Source organism: Amblyomma mixtum, chromosome 1 (assembly GCF_055824585.1).
Source record: "Amblyomma mixtum isolate Tamu chromosome 1, ASM5582458v1, whole genome shotgun sequence".
NCBI classification, from domain to species: Eukaryota; Metazoa; Arthropoda; class Arachnida; order Ixodida; family Ixodidae; genus Amblyomma; species Amblyomma mixtum.
Genome location: NC_143012.1, coordinates 179,455,560 through 179,475,257, shown reverse-complemented (window position 1 = coordinate 179,475,257; position 19,698 = coordinate 179,455,560). Strand labels below are relative to the sequence as shown.

Genomic DNA, 19,698 nt, shown 5'->3' with positions numbered 1-19,698 from the left:
AGACAAGATCTGATCACAGTTTTTACGGTCAGCGTCGAAGTGCATAGAAATCATGTCGGCAATGGTCTTATTGAGCCTCTCAGTGAGTCCATTTGTTTCGGGGCGGTAGGCAGTGGTTTTACGATGACTGATGCCACTGAGCCGCATAACTTCCTGATTGTGTGGGCTGATGTAAATGCTGTGCCTCTATCAGTTAAAACGACCTCTGGGGCACCGTGACGGACTTCCACGGTGAATGGAAACGGCTCTGGAGGCAACCCCTCTCCCTTCCTGCGTTGGTTGCACACTACCCCATCAGCCGTATTACAATTCAAACTGCACTTAAGATGGGAGTGGCAGTTCTTCTCCTCCGCGTGCACTGAGCGCGCCAGACTTGATGTGGGACATGTAAACAGCGGCGCATCGGCCCCGCGAGATGAGCTAGGAATTATGACGCGCCACTATCGTATTAATTTAAATCCGGCTCGTGCTAACCCCCCTCCTGCGCTCGCTTTGCCGGTTACGCCGACAACACCGACGCTCTGCTCAAGGAACGGGTGCTTAACAGCTGCGCTGTAAAACTGCGCTCAGAAAACGAGGACAGAGTTGGACACAGAAACATTTCATTCATCTCTTCAGTCTAAAGGGACGGAGCGCGGGGGGGTTCTATCATGTCTGGGAGTCTAAGGACGCTTACTGCCCGCCAGGTTCTCTTCACCAGAAGAAGCTGGATCGAGAGGTCCGAGCTGGCAAGTACTGCCTTCCACTGCTCGAGACTCCTCCTGTTTTCCTCAATGTCACAGTGTGACGACCCCACATAATGCGCAGGTCCACACGGGACGGAGAGGCAAGAAGACACCGTATGGCTCAGTTTAAACAAAATGCTGTAATCAATAATTATACATGGTACATCAGAGGCTGGGGTGTCCTAGCTTACGTGGCGACGCCGTCATGGGGGCGATGGATGGTCTCCGGAGTTGCGATCCGTCGGTGGCTGGCAGAAGCTGCGCGCCGTCCGGCTTCGGCGCTGAAGGACCCTTTTTCGTGAACGATCTCGTCCTCTGCCTGCCTTTCGTCCGCACTCGCCAGCTATATCTGCTCCGCCGGCCACGCCCGATCTCCTGTCTTCCCGACTGGAATGTTTCTTTCTTCCTCCTTTCAACGGCGGCGCCCTGCGGCATCCCCGACATCCCTCGTTGGAATGTCGTTTGTCTCCCGCCGGCAGCTTTTTTTCTCTTGTCCTTGTACGGCCAGGCATGCCTAATTTGGCTGGCTTTCCCTCCCGCCGGCGCCTTTGCTGTGGTCGCTCGGACAATACCTCCGGCACGTCCCCGGCCTTCGCCGCTATAGTGGTCACCTCCGCTCAAGGAATTTCGCTGGGGTTACTGCTGACAATGGCCCTAGACATTCCTGCTACACTAATCCGCTGAGGCTCGGAGGGGCATTCCAAGCATCCCACTTCCCATGGTCGTCGCGAGGTTGTCGGCCTTGTTGATTGTTCACGGTTGAGCACAGAGAAAATTCCGCCGAAGGTATGGGCCCTGGTAGCTCACGCACGGAACGTCACAAGAGTTTTCCATACTACAAGCTGTTGAGATCGACGTCAGCGGGTCTCGTTTGGAACCAGCCAGCACACCTGTTTCTACTGTATATGGCTGCGAGCAACTTCAGTGTGATTACTTTCGGGCCTGCCGACATGGACCGCCCGGAAAGGACCCAGTGACAGCTGTTTCCAATTATGGAGTTTGCCCGGTCGGAGTGCAAGACCAAAACGAAGGGGCTGAAGTTTAAGCAAAACCAGACCCCCTTTCCGAAGTGTCTGCACTTGTCGAACGCCACCGCCGCCGCCGCCGCCGCAGCCGCCGCCGCCGCGGGGAGACGGACGCTGTTTCCTGTGGCTCTTTGGCGTGCCAAGCACCGCGACGGGCTGGCGGGCATCGTTCGAGCATCTCCAAGGACGAGGGACCACTTTCCGGCCTTTTCGCGACACCGCGTTCCGACTTCGAGCGGCGGGTGTCATTTGATGAACAACAGATGTCGGTGACCCGCGGGACTTTCGGCTGGCCGGAAACCACCACCTACCGCAGTCGACGCCTCGATGGCAACCTTCTTTCCCTCGGACTGAACACGTGACAGGGGCGTGACCCTAAGTGCGGTGTTGTGTTTGTGCGCCCAAGTGAAAGCTCTAGGCCCCTCCCACTCCGGCGTGGGCGTCCTCAACCTAGGGACTTTAGGGAACAAGAAGGGTATAAAAGTCGACAACGAATGCGGCAGAGGAGCTTCACTTCAGTCTCACTGCTGTAAAAATGTAAATAAACCCACTCGTAATCTTCCTCCCATCACCCAACTCTTTGAATTGGCGGCACTACTGTCCTGGTGGTGGTGGGAACGGGTGTCGAAGCTTGACCGCGGTCCTGTCAAACTCGAACATCCACCACGCACTCTGTAGGCTTTGTTGGATAGATGGGGGCTCGGAGTCGTTGCTAGCTCGCTGCTGCTCGCTGTCCATCGAAACGCAGCCGCGGCTAAATTTAAAAGGTTCAACGTGGTTTTTATGAAGATTGTTCGGGGAAGCGACAACGACTCGTTGTAAGGTACTCGCGTCCTGATTTGCTTTCATTCTTGGAGGCGCGAACTCGATCGCATATATTCTGAACGATTACTTTTCAAGCAGTGAGTACCATAAGCAGTTAAGCATTTAATAAGTGTGATTGAAAGATTCAAGAAACACCTTGCATGCGGTTCTTTTTGTTCAAATTTCTATGCCTGCCACTGACGCCACGCCTTCCTAATTCTTGTGCGTCCTCAACCCGAGCATCAACATCGAGGTGCGAGCGTCGTCGATATGTCGAAGCCGCGATGTGTGCGCTTATGCATAGGTGTTGTGCTTATAGTCATCAGGTGCGATAGCGGTCTCACAGTGGGTGAATGCCTGGACCAAGCCGAGAAAGAAGGGATAAGGAAGGGGTGAAAGGTGCAGAGAATTATAAAAGATGGATACGCTTATGCCACGTTGCATAATCCGCGAAACAGCAAAAGCAACCGTGAACATTTTAAATCTTTTTTAAATTTCTTTAAACAATTTCAATTTAAATACTTTTTTTAATATCTGAACGCTTTACCGCTTCCTTAATACCTCCTTCTCATACCTCCTATACCTTCTTATACCTCTGAGACTGCTACTGCTCCTGCTATGTTATCTGTAACCCCTATGAACCTGATTTATAACCTAAAACCCGTATAATTACGTATAACCCTTACACAGACATTTCGAGAACTCCTAGAGGCGTTTCGCAGCCTTTAGTGGCGTCTTACGAACGCGGCACCCACCCGATGCCAGCGAAGGTTGCACACTTTCTTTCTCTATGGTTGCACGATGCGCGAGGCATGGGCGGCGAGCATGGTTTCGTGACCTGCTATCCGCGGTGACGTCACGTTTGTCTCGGTGAAAGTGGCAAAGAGAGCTCGCGCTGCAAATGCGGCAATATTTAAATATCTGCCGTCTAGTTTCGCGATTTACGCATCAGGCGTGGTCATTTTTTCTTTCATCTTTCCGCTTCCGCCCTTCCTGGAGGCGAGCGCATGCACAGCGCCCGCAGCCAAGCGGTACGTGTCTTGTGCCGACGGAAATGCACTGCAGGTCTTTTACGCTCAAATATGCCGACGTCCGAAACGTCATCGGCGCAGACGCCAACGCGCCGGCCGCGAGTGGTCACACCGCCGCACCTGTGGTTCTGATGCTGTCGAGCGCCCTGAAAGCTGTGCGCGATGCCACGCCTCAGCGAGAGCCGCCAATGAGTCATGTGTGCTAATGCCGCGAGTCTTTGTAATGTTTTGTAGTGTTTGTTTGTTCATGCTTAAAGACTGCCGACACGCCGCTTTATCGCTTCGTTTGTGACGCAAGACGCGCCTAGATTTATCTCGATTGATCGCATCCCGGCGGAGCCGATTCGACTTTTGCGCCAGAATGTTCTAGTAACTTTCCAAGCTTTATCTCGAATGTTCGCTATCAGCTTTAAAATGAGCGCGGCCGACAGCTGCGGGCATTCAGTTCGACGACCGCCGAGCACGCTTGTTGCTACGCCGCCGCCGAGTGATTCAGTTCTTTGCGAGCGCAAGTCAGCCCAAATAAAGAGTTTCGTTTCGAAGACATTCTCGCTGTTTTTCTGTTCACCGGACTGCACTCACTACTACGTGACACTATTGTATATAATAGTTATCCATATAACCTCCAGAGGTAGCTTCAGGGGTCGTTACGAATGCCGTAGTCGTTGTCAGCGGACTAGTTTCGTCAGCACGCGTTACCTGACGTGTGCCGAAAACTCATGTCCTTGTTGCTTGGTTAAGCAACTGGGCACGGCGCAGTAGGATGTGCTGCCAACGTTGCCACACTGGCGGGCGATGTTTCGCAAAGACACGCGTTGGGCACGCGCAGGATATCTGTCTCCTATATAAGTCGATGAAGCGCCATGCATTGCAGCAAACACAGCGCATGAGGCTGTACCCTTTGGGACCATTCTGCATTCTCGAGCATCAATGCAGGTCGACAGTTGTGAGTACCTTACCTCGAAATATACTGAAAGCTGCTGTCGGGTTTAGTGATACCATAGTCCTTCAATGCTAGGGTAATACTATAGTCATAATAATAGATCTCAAGCCGCCGCGGTGGCTCAGTGGTTATGGTGCTCGGCTGTTGACCCGAAAGACGCGGGTTCGATCCCGGCCGCGGCGGTTGAATTTCTTTGGAGGAGAAATTCTAGAGGCCCGTGTACTGTGCGATGTCAGTGCACGTTGAAGAACCCCAGGTGGTCGAAATTTCCGGAGCCCTCCACTACGGCGTCTCTCATAGCATTAGTCGCTTTGGGACGTTAAACCCCATAAACCAACCAACCAACCAGATCTCAATCTACGCTGAAGTGTATCTCAATGAATAAAAAATAATCTTCTATTTTATCGGTGTCACTTGGTATACAGGGTTAGTTTCATTTTGCTTCGTTGATTCTCCGTAAGAGCGCCCATACAAGGCGTATGTGTCCAGTCAGCCTGCATGTGGTAGATTGAATCGCTTGAAGCGCTCGGCATACTGTTTATTGCGATCCCCACATGGATGCTGTAAAATAAGTGTTCCAAGGTGCTGCAAGCTTTTAAATCGTTTAGAGAGCAATACCATTAAAGGGCGACATTGAGTTAGTGTTGGAAAATTATTATTCTCATCATCAAGTAGCCAATAATTAAAGTTTCCATCTTGGCCATGCAGTGAATATTATCTTGCATTTATCAGCCTTCCAAATCCCTAAAATGTCCCAAAATTCACTTTTCCGCCGCTTCGGAACTTAAAGGCGGATAGACGCCTAATTTTCTGTTGCGTGTTTTCTTGTTTGTAATGATGCGTAAAACATTACTATAAACGGATCACCAGGTGGTAATCGTGTACGACCACTAAATAATTTAAAATAAAATTTATTCTCTCGCTTGTTACGGTTTCAACAGCCTAGTGATGGCTAATGACGTCAAAGGTCACTACAGGTGACATGATGCATGAAGGTGACTGCAATATAATCACTGCTCTGTCGTTTTAATTCACTACAACGCTGAAGTCACCCTACCTCAAAAGCCGGAACACAACCAGCAGAGATTATAATGCAGTTATCATCATGCCTCACTTGACTTATACTGACCTTCGACGTCATAGCCGCCAATGGACTGTTTAAATCTAAACTGAAACAGGTGTGAAAAGAAATTCGATTATCAGTTACTTAGCGGTCGTAGGCTAATACCACGTGGTGATTCATGTATAGTACACTCTTATAAAAAAAGGTAGTAGTGCTTACTAACTTTGGGGTAGTAACTGAATGTCACATATGTTACTACCCTGTTAGTAACTGCAGCTAGTAACGGGAAGGTTAGCAACAGTTACTAACCCATTGAGTTAGCAACGGCTGCCACTCACAGTTAGTAACGGGAAGCTAGTAGTATTTACTAAGAAAATTAATAGAAACTCGCATATGATGCTAGATTCATCGTATGGTGTGCTGGCATGGCTTATCAAATTTATGCGTACTCTAAAGATAAAAAAGCTTCATGGTCAACCTGACTAATTCAGGGAATTCAGACAGAGCTGTCAGAGCGTGCTGGCCGTAAATCACATACTTAGGTTTAAGCTTATCGCGCATTACATGTACAAATATGCGAGGTAATGGCACCAACAACCTTACCGTGCGCACACAAAGATTCAGAATGCAGGGAAAGCACAACTAAGAAAGAGCCACACTCGCGCACTGCGCGTGCACATGTAAGGAAATCTTTCTGTCTTATATACTCTGTAAATCAGACTCTCATTTACGGGCTAGTGGCTCGTACCGGTTGAGCTAAGATGCCAGCGTTAATTATGAAGTTGAGATTGTAGATACAGCTTAGTCTACCTAACCATATGCCCCTGCAGAAATTTTTAATTACGAAACCAGTTTATTGGCACGACAGTCTGTGCGTTATATTCTTTCACTTTATTTTCGGATTAAAGGAACGGTTACTAACTCGGTAGTAACTAGCGACCATAGTTAGTAAAAAGGTAGCAAGGGCTACTTTTACTAACTATACCTTGAAGATGGTAGTAAATAGCTGATAAAAAGTAGTAAAACGAAGTCAGAGTTAGTAACTGCTGCACTTACTACCTTTTCACCAACTTTTTTTTAAAGAGTGTAATGTCTCACGCGTCATAACAAAAAGAAAGCATGCAACCGAATTTTGATGGATATACTTCTTTAGGAATTCCATCGGTGCTGGCAGTCCACTACATGGCTTAGAAGCGAACCCCTTGTACCTTCTTTTTTATAGAGGCTGTACGTTTTTTTTTTTTCTCCCCTGCTCTGGCTCTATAGAGGCAGCTTAGCAAGTTCAGTTTCTGGTGGTACAGAGCCTTGTGGCCGCATCCACACCCTCGCCGCTCCGTTGCAGTTTCAGCAAACGCACCGACATGCTCGCTCTCCGCAGGTCTCCGTCCCGACGCCGAAGCCGTGGTTCGAGGAGCGGCCATGTCTATTTCGCTGGGCGAGCGCTGGTTCCCGGAGCCCGACCGGCGCTCCGAGGGCTGGTTCCTCACGGGGGACCTGGCGCCCCTGGCTGCGCTGCTGGCGCTCTACGTGTACGGCGTCAAGGTTCTGGGCCCTCGCGCCATGAAGGGCCGCGAGCCCTTCAACATACAGCCCCTGGTGCTGGCCTACAACCTGTTCATGGTGCTCAACTGCGCCTTCTTCCTGGTCGAGTTCGTGCGGCTCGCCTTCCTCCAGAACGGCTACAGCGTGCTGCTGCAGGAGGTGGACGCCAGCACGCGGCCGGCCACCATGCGCCTGGTCAGCCTCTCCTGGTGGTACTTCATGTTCCGCATCTTCGAGTTCACCGAGACATTCTTCTTCGTGCTCAGGAAAAAGTTCAGCCAGGTAATCGGAGCGTGCTTCTTGTCCGTATATGCCCTGAATTTGTCCACTGCCCACACCACTGCAATGCATTCCCACTCCTGTACAGTACAATGGCTTTCAGCCTCTGTGAGAACCCTGCTAATGAAGGAAACATGCATCAGGGTTAGCCTGCAGTAGCACCATTGCAATGTCAATGCCACTTGCATCCGTTTCGACAAGGAAGGGTCAATCTAGGTCTGGGAGGCTTATAGCCGCATCTCTGGCCAAGGACCGCTTGAGTGTAGTGAAGGCCTGCTCTTGGCACTCTTCCCACCACCATGGCTCGTTCTTCTTCAAAAGACCAGTGAGTGGACGCGCTGTCAGTGAGAAGTATGATCACCGAGACATTCTTCTTCGTGCTCAGGAAAAAGTTCAGCCAGGTAATCGGAGCGTGCTTCTTGTCCGGCTTGGGACAGCTCGCCGTCGTTGTATGCCGCGTCAGTGGTCACGTGCCAGGGAACAAGAGCCCTTGGCCACGGATGATGGTGTCCAGGCTAGTGGTTGGCCTTTAAGTGTAACGAGGAAGCAAAAAAAAATGATGGTCGATTTGTGCAGTTAGGCCAAATGCGAATTAGGTGAACTAGCAGTTCCCTTTTCACTTCGGTTCCGGTGTTCAGACCCAGTTTTCACTGGCGGCAGTTGTTCGGATAGCGATAATAGGTTAATGCCCATATATGCGGAATTGGTCACTCTCTACATTCGTAGATCCCTGGGAGTCTTCCTAGCACTCCTGGAGCAGTGATGCAGCGGTCAAGTGATTCTCCACTGCCCTGCTATAGCAGGTGCTGCTGTCGGTGGAATTTGCGTTGCCTGGGTTGGGTTGCCATCCAGGTTGCTCTTTGCGAGCAGCCTCTCACGATTAATTCAGCTGCCGCTTGACAGGGTGTTGGGCAGGTGAATAGCATAATATCTGAACTGCTTGCATCTGGTCCTTGCCGGCACGCACGGTTGCTGCAGCGCTCGTCTAGTCGTTTCTTCTGTTCTTCCTACTCTCCACATCGCTCGGTACCTTATGCGAACATTTTGAATCTGAGGTGAAATTTCTCAAGTACTTATATTCAAATCTTTATCACAGTCATGGCATAAAATCATGCTAAATCCACAAGTCTGGTATTCACCTCCCAGAATTGCATGATTTGCTGACATAACTGCAGAAACAGTATTTTCGAACATAACTTTCAAAGTGAATTGAACAGCGTGAAACAGGACGAATGAGGAAAAAAGAGACATTATGATGAAAACATTTTAATTGGGACTAAAATTGGTGGTCGGTCCCCTTATTCCGGGAGTCCATTGCATCTTGCAGTTGCTCTTGCCCTTTCGGTCAGCTCTTGCTGAACTTTCGGGTCTCAGCTGGACAGCATTTCCTCCCACCGCTCAATAGTTGGTTCTTTTATGCTTTCTATTTCTGTTTTTTTTTACAGGCCCATGCCATGCGGTACTGGTCTGTTTATATGTCACAGTGTGCGCATTGTGGCTCATAGTCTTCTGGGTAGATTGCGTAGTCCTTTTGGATCTGTTTGTTTATTGGGTTTAACGTCTTAAAGCAACTTGGGCTATGAGGGGCGCCGTAGTGAAGGGCCCCTCAAATTTCGATCGCCTGGGGTTCTTTAACGTGCACTGACATCGCACAGTACACGGGTCTAGAATTTTGCCTTCGTCGAAGTTCGACCGCCGCGGCCGGGATTGAACCTGCGTCTTTCTGGTCAGCAGCCGAGCACCATAACCACTGAGCCACCGCGGCGGCTGAAGTATTCTTCTGAGGGTCATTTCGTGTCTGTGCGGCACACATACATCGCTCATCCATGTGTGTCTTCTTTGCTGTTCCATCCACAAGGCGCTGTTACCAGCTTTCCCAGCTTTACGTCCTATATTTATGAAAGCGAAATCAAAGTTTCGCCTATCAGAGATGCGGAAGAGCTGTTGAAAGATAAATTTATGCAGAAGTTGACCCTAATGTCGACAGAGTCTAAAATTTCCGTGGTCTTAGCACTGCACTAGCAGGTTACGGAACAGTTGCGAATTACACTCATAATTTATTACATGCGTTTGCGCATTAGCGCGCAATTTTGTGTTCCTTTTGGAAGTAGGGAAATCATCACAAGCAGTTCAGTTTAATTATGCTGCAATCAGCGTTTGTTAAGGAATCTCCTAGCTTTTTACGTCTCTGTAATGGAGGAATCGTTAGTGATGAAGTCTTCGAAGTTCATATCTTTTCCCCGAAGTTTGCGTTGCAGCGTAGATCAACATGTGGCAGTAAGCTCCTAATGTCATTTTTCCGCGTCTGCGTGGTGCAGATACACAACCGCTCTAAGAAGCAATCAAAGCTACAGACATTCTTCGGGACCATGCTCCTCCAATTCAGTGGAAATGGTACCTTCTTGCTGTCTAAAGCAGCAATAGCTATTTACTACTTCACGCAATGTGCACTGAAAGAACACTTAAAGCTCGAATCCATTGCCGTACTTCTACCAGACCATTATCTAAGGAGGACGGATTTTCAAATGCGGTGTTCCTTCTGCGGTGTCCTGTTGTTAGTCTGCTCACAAAATTGCTTTTCAAGAAAACGGAATAGGGAGGGGTGTGTTAATATGCTTCGCATGGAAGACCACAAGCTCTGGCAAGCTGGCAGAAACACAAATTGTCACGCTATAGCACAGAGCGTTGTGGTCACTAACAGCCTTCAGAGGCTGGATGGCCATGTAAATGTATCGACGAAGCTTCGTTGCGCCCCAGATGATTCCAAGACCCTCGTTATCCGTCCTTGAACAGTTGCTGGTTTTCCGCCTTCGACTTGGAGTGGTGATTGCCGGTAGCGCCATGCTCAAGGTTATTTTTCTCCGGAACGAGTCAGACTGCGTAAATCGTGCTTGTGCTATGGTGTGCGGGGTTTAGCCTCCCAAAGTTAGTGGTAGGCTGCGGGTTAATTCCAACAACATGGAGTTCTTCAACATGCACTGACATCGCAGAGCACGTGGACGTGTTCAATGCGTTAAAGCCCCGTGGGGTCAGAATGCGTCGTCGGTCATGAAATTCGCCCATTGGTTGGAAGGAAGTGATGTCATTTCCGATAAAGGTATCAACAGCTGCTACTGCTATCGCACTGCCGGCACATTCTGGAGTTAGGTGTGCCTGTGAAATTTTCCTTTTTGCTTCTATGAAAATGAGGCCGCCGCGGCGTATTCGATATTGCGTCCTTGGGAACAGGGCCGAACACCATGGCCACTAAGTCACCGCGGCCGGTGCAAGTACTTATAACAGTCATGTTCTAACAGTCATGTTCTAACAGTCATGTTCTAACAGTCATGTTATAACAGTCATGTTATAACAGCACATGTTCTTATAGATAGCTGCTCTTTTCTGCGGTACGTGCGCGCGTTCTCCTCCATTTTTTTTTTTTTTTCATGTCGTCAAGAGCTTGCTTGCACATTTATCCGTAGTTAGGCTCTCACTGGGGTCTCCAACTAAGAGAATTCCGTAGCCCAATTTGCCGTTCACTGAACGAACAAATGATCGCAAAATTCTCTCAGCTAACTTTGTTGATTAACAGTGTGCAAATAGAACTCATGTCGTTGTATACATAAGCATAGATCACGGTGACGTGCTTAAATTACGCGCGTTGCAACGTGGCACGCATTGTCGTTTACAGTGTGCAAGCGTGTTGTGATCTGTGACACCACGGCACAAGAATCAGTGGGTTTCACTTCTTTTGGGCTCCGCTCGCCATAACTGAGGTCCTGACTTTCTGCGGCGCAAAATTTTAAATTCCCCATTTGGAAGGCAAAGAATCTACGAAATTCTTCGTGAGACATCAAATATACCTTCAGAATGAACCTCGCGTTTTCTTCGGAACCAAGGTAGGAAAATAGCGTGATTTCCTCTTTTTTTTGTTGTTGTTTTAGAGCTTGTCAAGGTAACTGAAGTAGCCTTCACTACTAGACTTACAAGCCACTAGGAGAAGCCTGTTTTTTTTTTTTTAGCGAAATTTGGACAAAGCGCGCGGCATATCAGAGCAAAGGAGAAAGTGACTACAGATGTGGAAAGAAGGTGGTGCGGTTGTTGAGAAAGAGGAGACACTTGAAGAATTGAGGGGAGTAGGAGAGAGAAAAGAAGTGCAAACGGGCGCTAGGCAGCTCGAAACGAGTAGCGGCGGCACGGTGGTGGGGGCGGCTGCTGCTGCATAGGAGACTACGTGCATTAACGCATCGGAGGCTTGGCTCCACTCGAGCGTGGCGGGCGCATCTGAAACGGCGTTGTATCTTAAATAGTGTCGCCGCATTCACTGCTTACTTAGTTTAGGGGGTCGTCTGCGTTTCTTCTCCTTTTTTTTTTTTTTGGAGGGGGAGGGAGGCGGTGCTAGGCTATGTTTGCCCTGAACAGTTGGAGATTACATTACAATCGTATGAATACTTCTTCTATTCTTCTAAAGCTCTCCTGTGTTCTCCAACTCACCCCTTGCGTTATATTCGTGCATATAAGGTAAAATAGTCATTTTTTTATCATACTGTAGCTCTTATGTCGATGTCGCTAACAGCTATGGCATCGAAAAAGAGAATGCGCCTGCTTGCATCTCTTGAACTCCGCACTGCAATAGTAAACACTAGATGCCCTGACACGTGGTCCCTACCACATTTTAGAACAGTCTACAAATTACAATCCTTGGCTCATAATCTTCCCGTTTTTCTCAACAAATATAAAGACACTGTTGGTTTTACTCCTAAGCAATTGAGAACCTACTTCGTGCAAATATAATCTATCCATACATGTGTTCTTACTTTAAATATTACACTCGCATTTACAAACTTTCTGCCTTGTCGAGCTTCTTCCATTGATTTTATTATTGATCAAATTTTTTGTTTTGTTTTCATGTCGTACTACAGTGTCGTAAGCATTGTATAAAAATTTTGGGTGTCATGTTAATGAACTTCTGGAATTTGCTGTTTGCTCCTGCTATGTTGTGTACTGGTTTCCAGGACCTTTGTCAAGCTGTTTGTACAGCTTTTAGCCCAGGCGACTATCAACTTGTTGGAAAATAAATTTGATTTGATTTGATTTGATTTGAAAACAGCGCAACTAAAACGAAGGACCAAGAAAAAGAGAGACACGAACACGCTCTGACTTACAAGTGACTGTTTTAATCGGAAAACCACATATCAATAATCTCTAATCGCTGCGTCACAGCCTCACGTCGTCATCGCAAACCACTAACATAAAAAGAACGGAAAACCATTGGCGAAAAGTAAGCACCTACAGGCTCCCACGCTTTCCAGCAGATATATCTCACGCTTAGACAAGGCCATCGAAGTGCTGCTATTTATTAACAGACTATGCCACTAAAAATGTTTAAATTGGCGATTTTTCGCTGAATCGCAGGAAACTAGCGGCCTTAACCATAAAAAGGTCCTCTTGCAGCGCTCTGTGCGACCTCGAGGGGAGAGGCAGGATTCTTCGCTGAGGCCTATCTTCGGTATTCTTTGCGAGAGCTACCGAGAAGGCTACGCATTTTGTCGAAGGAAATTGGCGAATGATTTCTGAGCAAAGGAAATGGCGCAGTAATTGTCTCAGAGATCTCGGTGCGCACCCAAACCTCGCCGTAGGGGAAGGGAGGAAGGTGGGAGTGAAGAGGAGAGAAAAAGAGGTGCCGTTGTGGAGGTCTGCCGAATAATTACGACCACCTGGGGATCTTTAACGTGCACTGACAACGCACAGCACACGGGCGCCTTTTGCGTTTCGCCTGAATCGAAACGCGGCTGTCACGGCCGGGTTCGAACCCGGGAACTCCCGCTCAGTAGCCGAGCGCTCTAAGCACTGAGAGACCGCGGCGGATGATTTTTTTGGTCGAGGCTTCTCGTCATCTACCTCTTGCCTTCTTCTTTCAAGCTCACCTAGCTGTACAACATGAATACCCTACCCTCCTCCGTTTAGCGGACATGCATGTCGTCTACGCTGTGTTAGTCCATGCATAACGACACACCACACGTGGTTCACTCATGCTGGACTTTACTGCAGGCCAGCCCAGATTTCTAAAAACTTCTGCGCTCGGATGAAAAACCGCCAACGTGACGGACACCGAAATTGGTAAACCCCAGGTGGTCGAAAATGACCGGAGCCCTCCACTACGGCGTCCCTCATAGTCTGAATCCCTCGAGGACGTTAAAACCTCAGAAACTAAACCAATCTAAACCAAACATACCGTTAAAGCACCACTGAGCGAAAGTTCTGCATAGGCCACCCAAGAGGTGCTGAGATTTTAAAAGATTTATTTGTGTGTGTTGCTGTATATACCTATAGCGCGTGATCATACATATATATGTTCTCATATGACGTCAAAATCACTGCACACATTTCATTTGTACACTTTTAATGTGTTGCCGCCGCGGTGGCTCAGTGGTTATGGTGCTCGGCTGCTGACCCGAAAGACGCGGGTTCGATCCCGGCCGCGGCGGTTGAATTTCTTTGGAGGAGAAATTCTAGAGGCCCGTGTACTGTGCGATGTCAGTGCACGTTAAAGAACCCCAGGTGGTCGAAATTTCCGGAGCCCTCCACTACGGCGTCTCTCATAGCCTTAGTCACTTTGGGACGTTAAACCCCATTAACCTAAACCTAACCACTTTTAATGTTTTCCTGAAAATAAAAAAAAAATGTTTGCGGATTTTTATTCAGCATCCTCCAAGTGCTCTTCAACGTTTATGAAACGTTTCGAGAGCGCCTTAGAAGGTGTCATGTGTTAAATTTAGCTCTTCAGTAGGTCACCTGTATGGCCGCTACAAAGCGTCACAAAAAGTATTTCGAGGCAGAGCGCTTTAATGCAGAAAGAACCTTCTCAAAACGTCTTAAGAGGGACTCTAAACGTCACTCCATGACCACCAAGTTTTTTTTACTCATATTTAAATAATATACTATAAAACCTTACCAGGTAAAGCTGCGTTAAGTGGAGTGGTTGTTCCGAAATGCCGGTGCATGCAGATATTGAAGGTAAAATTATGTCTAAGTTCTGACGTGCCTGTAAACACAAAATACATAAGATAAATAAATAGCCTCGCGTGAGAGGTTACGTTCGCTATTCACTGTCTGCTATTAACCCGCCGCGGTGGCTCATTGGTTACGGCGCTCGGCTGCTGACCCAAAAGACGCGGGTTCGATCCCGGCCAAGGCGGCTGAATTTCGATGAAGGCGAAATTCCAGAGGCCCGTGTACTGTGCGATGTCAGTGCAAGAACCCCAGGTGGTCGAAATTTTCGGAGCCCTTCACTACGGCGTCCCCTCATAGCCTCAGTCGCTTTGGAACGTTAAACACCAATAAACCAAACCAACCAAGCTATTTATGCGTGCACAGAAATAGAATTGCACAGTTATCAAGGCTTCAAGACTTGAAGGCTGTAGACAGCACTCATTCAACGACACGAGAACTTCCACAGTGAGCAATAGAAGTCTTACTATGGCACAAAATATTTACAAGGCGTTGCCACAACAGCCACAAGTCCATGCCAGTCCCTGCTAGAGATATAAGCGGCTGACCGATGATTAGAAGGAACGATCGTTAAATACAGTCGGAGAGGAAACTGTATAAGAGTCATCATAGTCAAACAGCACAAAATGTTGATGATGATGTCCTGAGTCTTAATGGCACATACCCGCGGCGTGGGATTGGCCAGGGTGCATAGCGGATACACGCAAAAGTCGGAACGCGCAGAAGACACGATAGTGCGCGCGCCCTGTGCCGTCTTCTCGCGTTGTTCGAATACTGTGAATCGTGAGATAATTTCGGAGTGAGATTTGGATGCGCATCTCCCTCACGTTTTTCACGTGAACTGCGCGGCTTGTTGGGCGCGCGTAATTGACCTCTCCACTGCGTCGAGCGAAACGATCGACGACGTGGCACTTCCGCACCCATTTCGTTTTTCCCGCTCTCATTCCAGGTGAGCGGCCTCCACGTGGTCCACCACTGCGTCATCGCGTGGAACATGTGGATCTGCGTGACGTACGGGGGCCAGGCGCAGACCATCTTCGTCACTTGCATGAACACGCTGGTGCACCTGGTCATGTACTCCTACTACTTCCTCGCCGCGCTGGGGCCCCGGGCGCAGCCGTTCCTATGGTGGAAGCGGTACCTCACGCAGGTAACCTCACCTCCCTCCCTACAGCCGGCCAAATCTATAACTGGCTCGGGTGTTGCGTCGCTGAATGCTCCTTGTAAAAGGTTCTTTTCCGCTACACCGCTGGCATATTCATGCTGTAATCTGACGCGTGAGATGGCATTTTGTGGTTCCTTTTTGTTCATATGTTTGAGTGGAGTACTTGCGTGTTTAGATCAAAGTTATCAGAAATATTCATCGTCTGCCGCTACGAAGAGCCGAAACAAGCGGAGTACGCCGCAATAGTTCTGCTGGCGCATTTGCGCTTACTCTGGGTGTACGACTTGTCCGCCATGAAAGTAGTAGTAGTTTACCCAGAGGAGGAGGCCATATGGACCAGAACCGTTGCTGCGTATCCCGCTTGTTTCGGCTCTTGGTAGTGGCAGACGGTTTCTAATAACTTTGATTTAAACACGCAAGTACTGCACTCAAACATTATATGAACAAAAAGGGACCACAAAATGCCATTTCACGCGTCAAATTACAGCACGAATATGCCAGCGGTGTAGCCGAAAAGAACCTTTTACCAGGAGCATTTAACGATGCAACACCCAAGCCAGTTAAAGATTTGGCCGGGTGTACATGAGGAGCCAGTAATAACACCTCTTTTTCCCAGTGGCATACGGGTAATCAGTTGGGTCAGCAAAAGGCCATCCTCGCAGCCAAAGTGAGCCACAGGAATTGATGAGATAGTAATGGACAACGCTGTGATAAAGATTACCACAAAATCAGCACATTTTGCTTTTGCATCCAGACCGGGAATCTGAGAGTAAAGTTTTGTCGACAATGACACGCGCCAAATTTCTCGTGAACCCAATTAAAAGGCCAGTTATAAAAGGCTGGTTGGCACGGGTTAATTTATGCCACTGTCACAGGGGACTCAATAAGCATGACGGTGCCATGGAGTTGAGCTTCCCACATTGTACGCTAAAGAGTGCTGCTATCAAGAAAAATGAAGACTGACGTATGTAGGTCGGTCGGCCGGCCTAACCATTTGGTGACGCAGAGGTGGTATTCATTTGCTTTTCACTTGCAAGAGGTCATCAATTTGTTCTCCTGCATCCCGTCGACGGACGTGCACACAAAAATGAGAGAAAACTAGTGAGAGACCCGTTCGTGAAGGACCGGAGACAGGAAAGTCAGAGTTTAACCGCAAAAGGCAATTCGTGCGCTAACAGCTATATTTATGACAGATTTTTGGATAAGTAGTTAACACTGGATCTTTACTCCCCGCATGAAAATACCGCGGTGTTTCAGTGAAAACCAGCAGTCATTTTTTAATAGACTTTTTGAGGAATAAAGATGCTTTTGCGGCTTAATAATACCAGGCATGGCGGGCATCAGGATATAGGTAAATCATGTTGAATAATTAATCAAATTGTACCTAATCAGTCAAAGCTTCTTTTCCCCAAGACAGCACTGGCAAAGATATACTTCAGAACAATGCAGACAGGTAATGTAATATTCAAAACAATGATACACGGCTACACCTGTAGCATAAGTAGCAGGAATGTTTTATAACGACGAGAAAAAGTATTAGAGCTTAAAAATCATTCATGCATTACACTTATGAGTAATACAATGACTTAAAGACACGTGGAACTCCACAAAATGTATTCAGCAATTGCAAAAAAATGTTCGAAAGACTTCGATTACGTCTTGGGTGGGGCTGGGGCTTAAGTCACGTGACAAGTGCACCTCCCGAGTGACATGTACTGGCGAATTGTATTGTGCACTCTACAGAAGCTCAGTTTTCAAATGACGCGTTTGCACCACAGCACCAAGCATAATCACGCTTTCGAAACTCCATAAAACTAATGAGGTTATTTATGACACCCAGCTGCAGATCTGTAATTACGAACAGGCGCCTTATTTTGCAGCAGTAATGCTGGTGGTGGTGAGTGACGGCAACTAGTGAGCCGGCTAACTGAATTCTATTTACCAAATCTTCAACTATTAACTGTAATAGTTAAAAATGCGATCAATAGAATAGTTAAAAACTTAGTCAATGGAATCAGTTAACTGGCTTACTAGTTGACGTGGTCCATCTTTTTGCTGACGTCAGCCATCACCAGCATTACTGCCGCTAAAGCCATCTTTATACAAACGCCTATTATGTAAAATCAATGCCGGGCTTCGCTGAAACACCTTTGCATATAATCGAAAGATGACGGGCCCTGAGCATATCCTAAGAAGACGTGCAGTAACAGCCAGCTGGTGTGCAAGCCTCTGTGACAGTCCCCAACCCACCTGTGGCGTGGTGCCCCTCATGCAGGTTCAGCTGGTGCAGTTCGTGGTGCTCATGGTGCACAACGCGCTGCCGCTGTTCTTTCCGGGCAACTTCGTGCGGGCCTTCTCGACCATCCTGGTCGCGGAGGGACTCATCTTCTTCGCCTGGTTCTGGGCCTTCTACTTGGACACGTACCGGCGCCGAAAGGCGGCAGCCATGACCTCCCAGAGCCACAAGACGGACTAAACGAAAACCCCGCCATCTTCACACTCATCGCAGGCCAGGAACAGTGGACTGCAGTGGCTCTTGTGGTGCACCGACGATGTCCAGGACAGTGTGACGGAAATTGGATGCGACTCAAAGTTCATTCGCGCTAAACAAAAAGTGCCGCTCCCGCCTCGTCCACAAGGCATCGCACGCAATGGCGGTTGACAGCAAAACTGTGTTGCAGGCCTACGAAGGACCAACAAATGACCTCTATAGAGAGCTATGCTTTCTTCCCGTTCGGTGTGCGGCGAGAAACAAACATTTAGTTAAACGGTAATCATTTTTATCGCCTTTTTAATACGTCTATAGGTCAAACGAAACCGCGAACACAGTACGACTTCCAGCATACCCTGCACCCAAGTGCCACTTGGTTGGTCCTGGACATCGACCTGCAGCCTTACCTCTGTACATAGTGCTCGTCTTTTCAGCCGAGCAGCGTCTGACTATGCTTGCACGTCTGGTGAAAAGGCGGGCTCGAAGGGACCGAGCTTTTCTTTGGGGATGATGCGGTAGACTCGCAGCCATGCATGGCACAAATGGCTGCGCAGCAACCTAGCTGGCTGTCTACCACGAGGAAAGAATAAAGAGAAACGAAAGTGTTAAACTATGTCGGTGAATGAATCTCTCTTGAAAGTCAACTCTCGGAAATTCGAACTTCAGGGGACCGAAAATTGTTTCTAGTTAAGCTGAATTCAAATAAATGAAGGCCTTGTTAATACACAATGACGACGGGACCAAAGCGTCAGTTGGAATAAAGCATCAGCTCGAATTAAGCGAGTTAAAATTAACTAGATTTTACTACTCGGAAAGGGATGAAGCAAACATGTGTGTCTGAGTGCAGAGAGTGGAGGGTAGCAAGGTGTTTATAGGGAAGGCAGCGACTGCATTGGAAAGCGATGGGCCTTAAAACGAAGTAGGACCAGCCTCGGCGGCGAAATCCACGAGCTATACAAGGGCGCATGGTGCCATGCTCTGTGCCTGCGCTGTCGGGCGGATTCGGCTGTGGAGTTAGGCCGTCGCGCCCCGGTGTTGGCGTTGAATGTGCTAACGTTTCGCACCGAGCCAAAGCCATGGCTGTTCGATCATACCAGCTAGTGTCCTCAAAACGTCAAAACCCTATAGTGTTCTGATGGGGTCAAAATGCGGAGGTTCACACGTTGTCAAGTCACCTGCGACCTTCACACAAACTGCTCAACGCTGATCACGGCTGCCTAGATGGCGACAGCCCCAGCAGTGCCACCTCATTTGAGTGGCTTTGCTCTGCTCAGAACACGAGTATAGTGAAGAACCTCTTCTTTCTCAACATAAACCAGAAACCATGTGCTTCGGCAAGCTGAATTTTTCCCTTTTCACTGCAGGAACGGTCCTACCATTGGTAGTCAATGCCGCCATTAGTACACGCCATTCTATCATCCACCTGGTATAAAGAGCAGTTAAACGGCACGCTGGCCTCCTAAAACAATACACCAGCCAGCGAGTCCGTTCTGTTGCACTCAGTTTAATTACATACACTGTAACATAGCTCGCCCTCATCCCACAACAACTTATACCAAACTCCCCTGTGCGTCCCTGTCCGACCTATAATGGCAAACTATTGCAATGCCCACCTCGTACTCCTCATTTCCCTCTTTCAC

The 19,698-nt window shown here is 48.3% G+C and overlaps 1 protein-coding gene across 1 annotated transcript in view; it reads left to right on the top strand.

Moving 5' to 3' along the window:
• Nucleotides 1–18,668, top strand: part of LOC149370105 (very long chain fatty acid elongase AAEL008004-like) — an 88,012-nt gene extending 69,344 nt beyond the window's left edge. The window contains exons 2-4 of the mRNA XM_089560062.1: nucleotides 6,970–7,415; nucleotides 15,352–15,552; nucleotides 17,843–18,668. Of these exons, the coding sequence (XP_089416188.1) occupies nucleotides 7,011–7,415; nucleotides 15,352–15,552; nucleotides 17,843–18,043 (807 nt within the window). The 5' untranslated portion in view covers nucleotides 6,970–7,010 and the 3' untranslated portion in view covers nucleotides 18,044–18,668. The remainder of the gene's footprint in view (nucleotides 1–6,969; nucleotides 7,416–15,351; nucleotides 15,553–17,842) is intronic.
• Nucleotides 18,669–19,698: the final 1,030 nt, after the last annotated feature.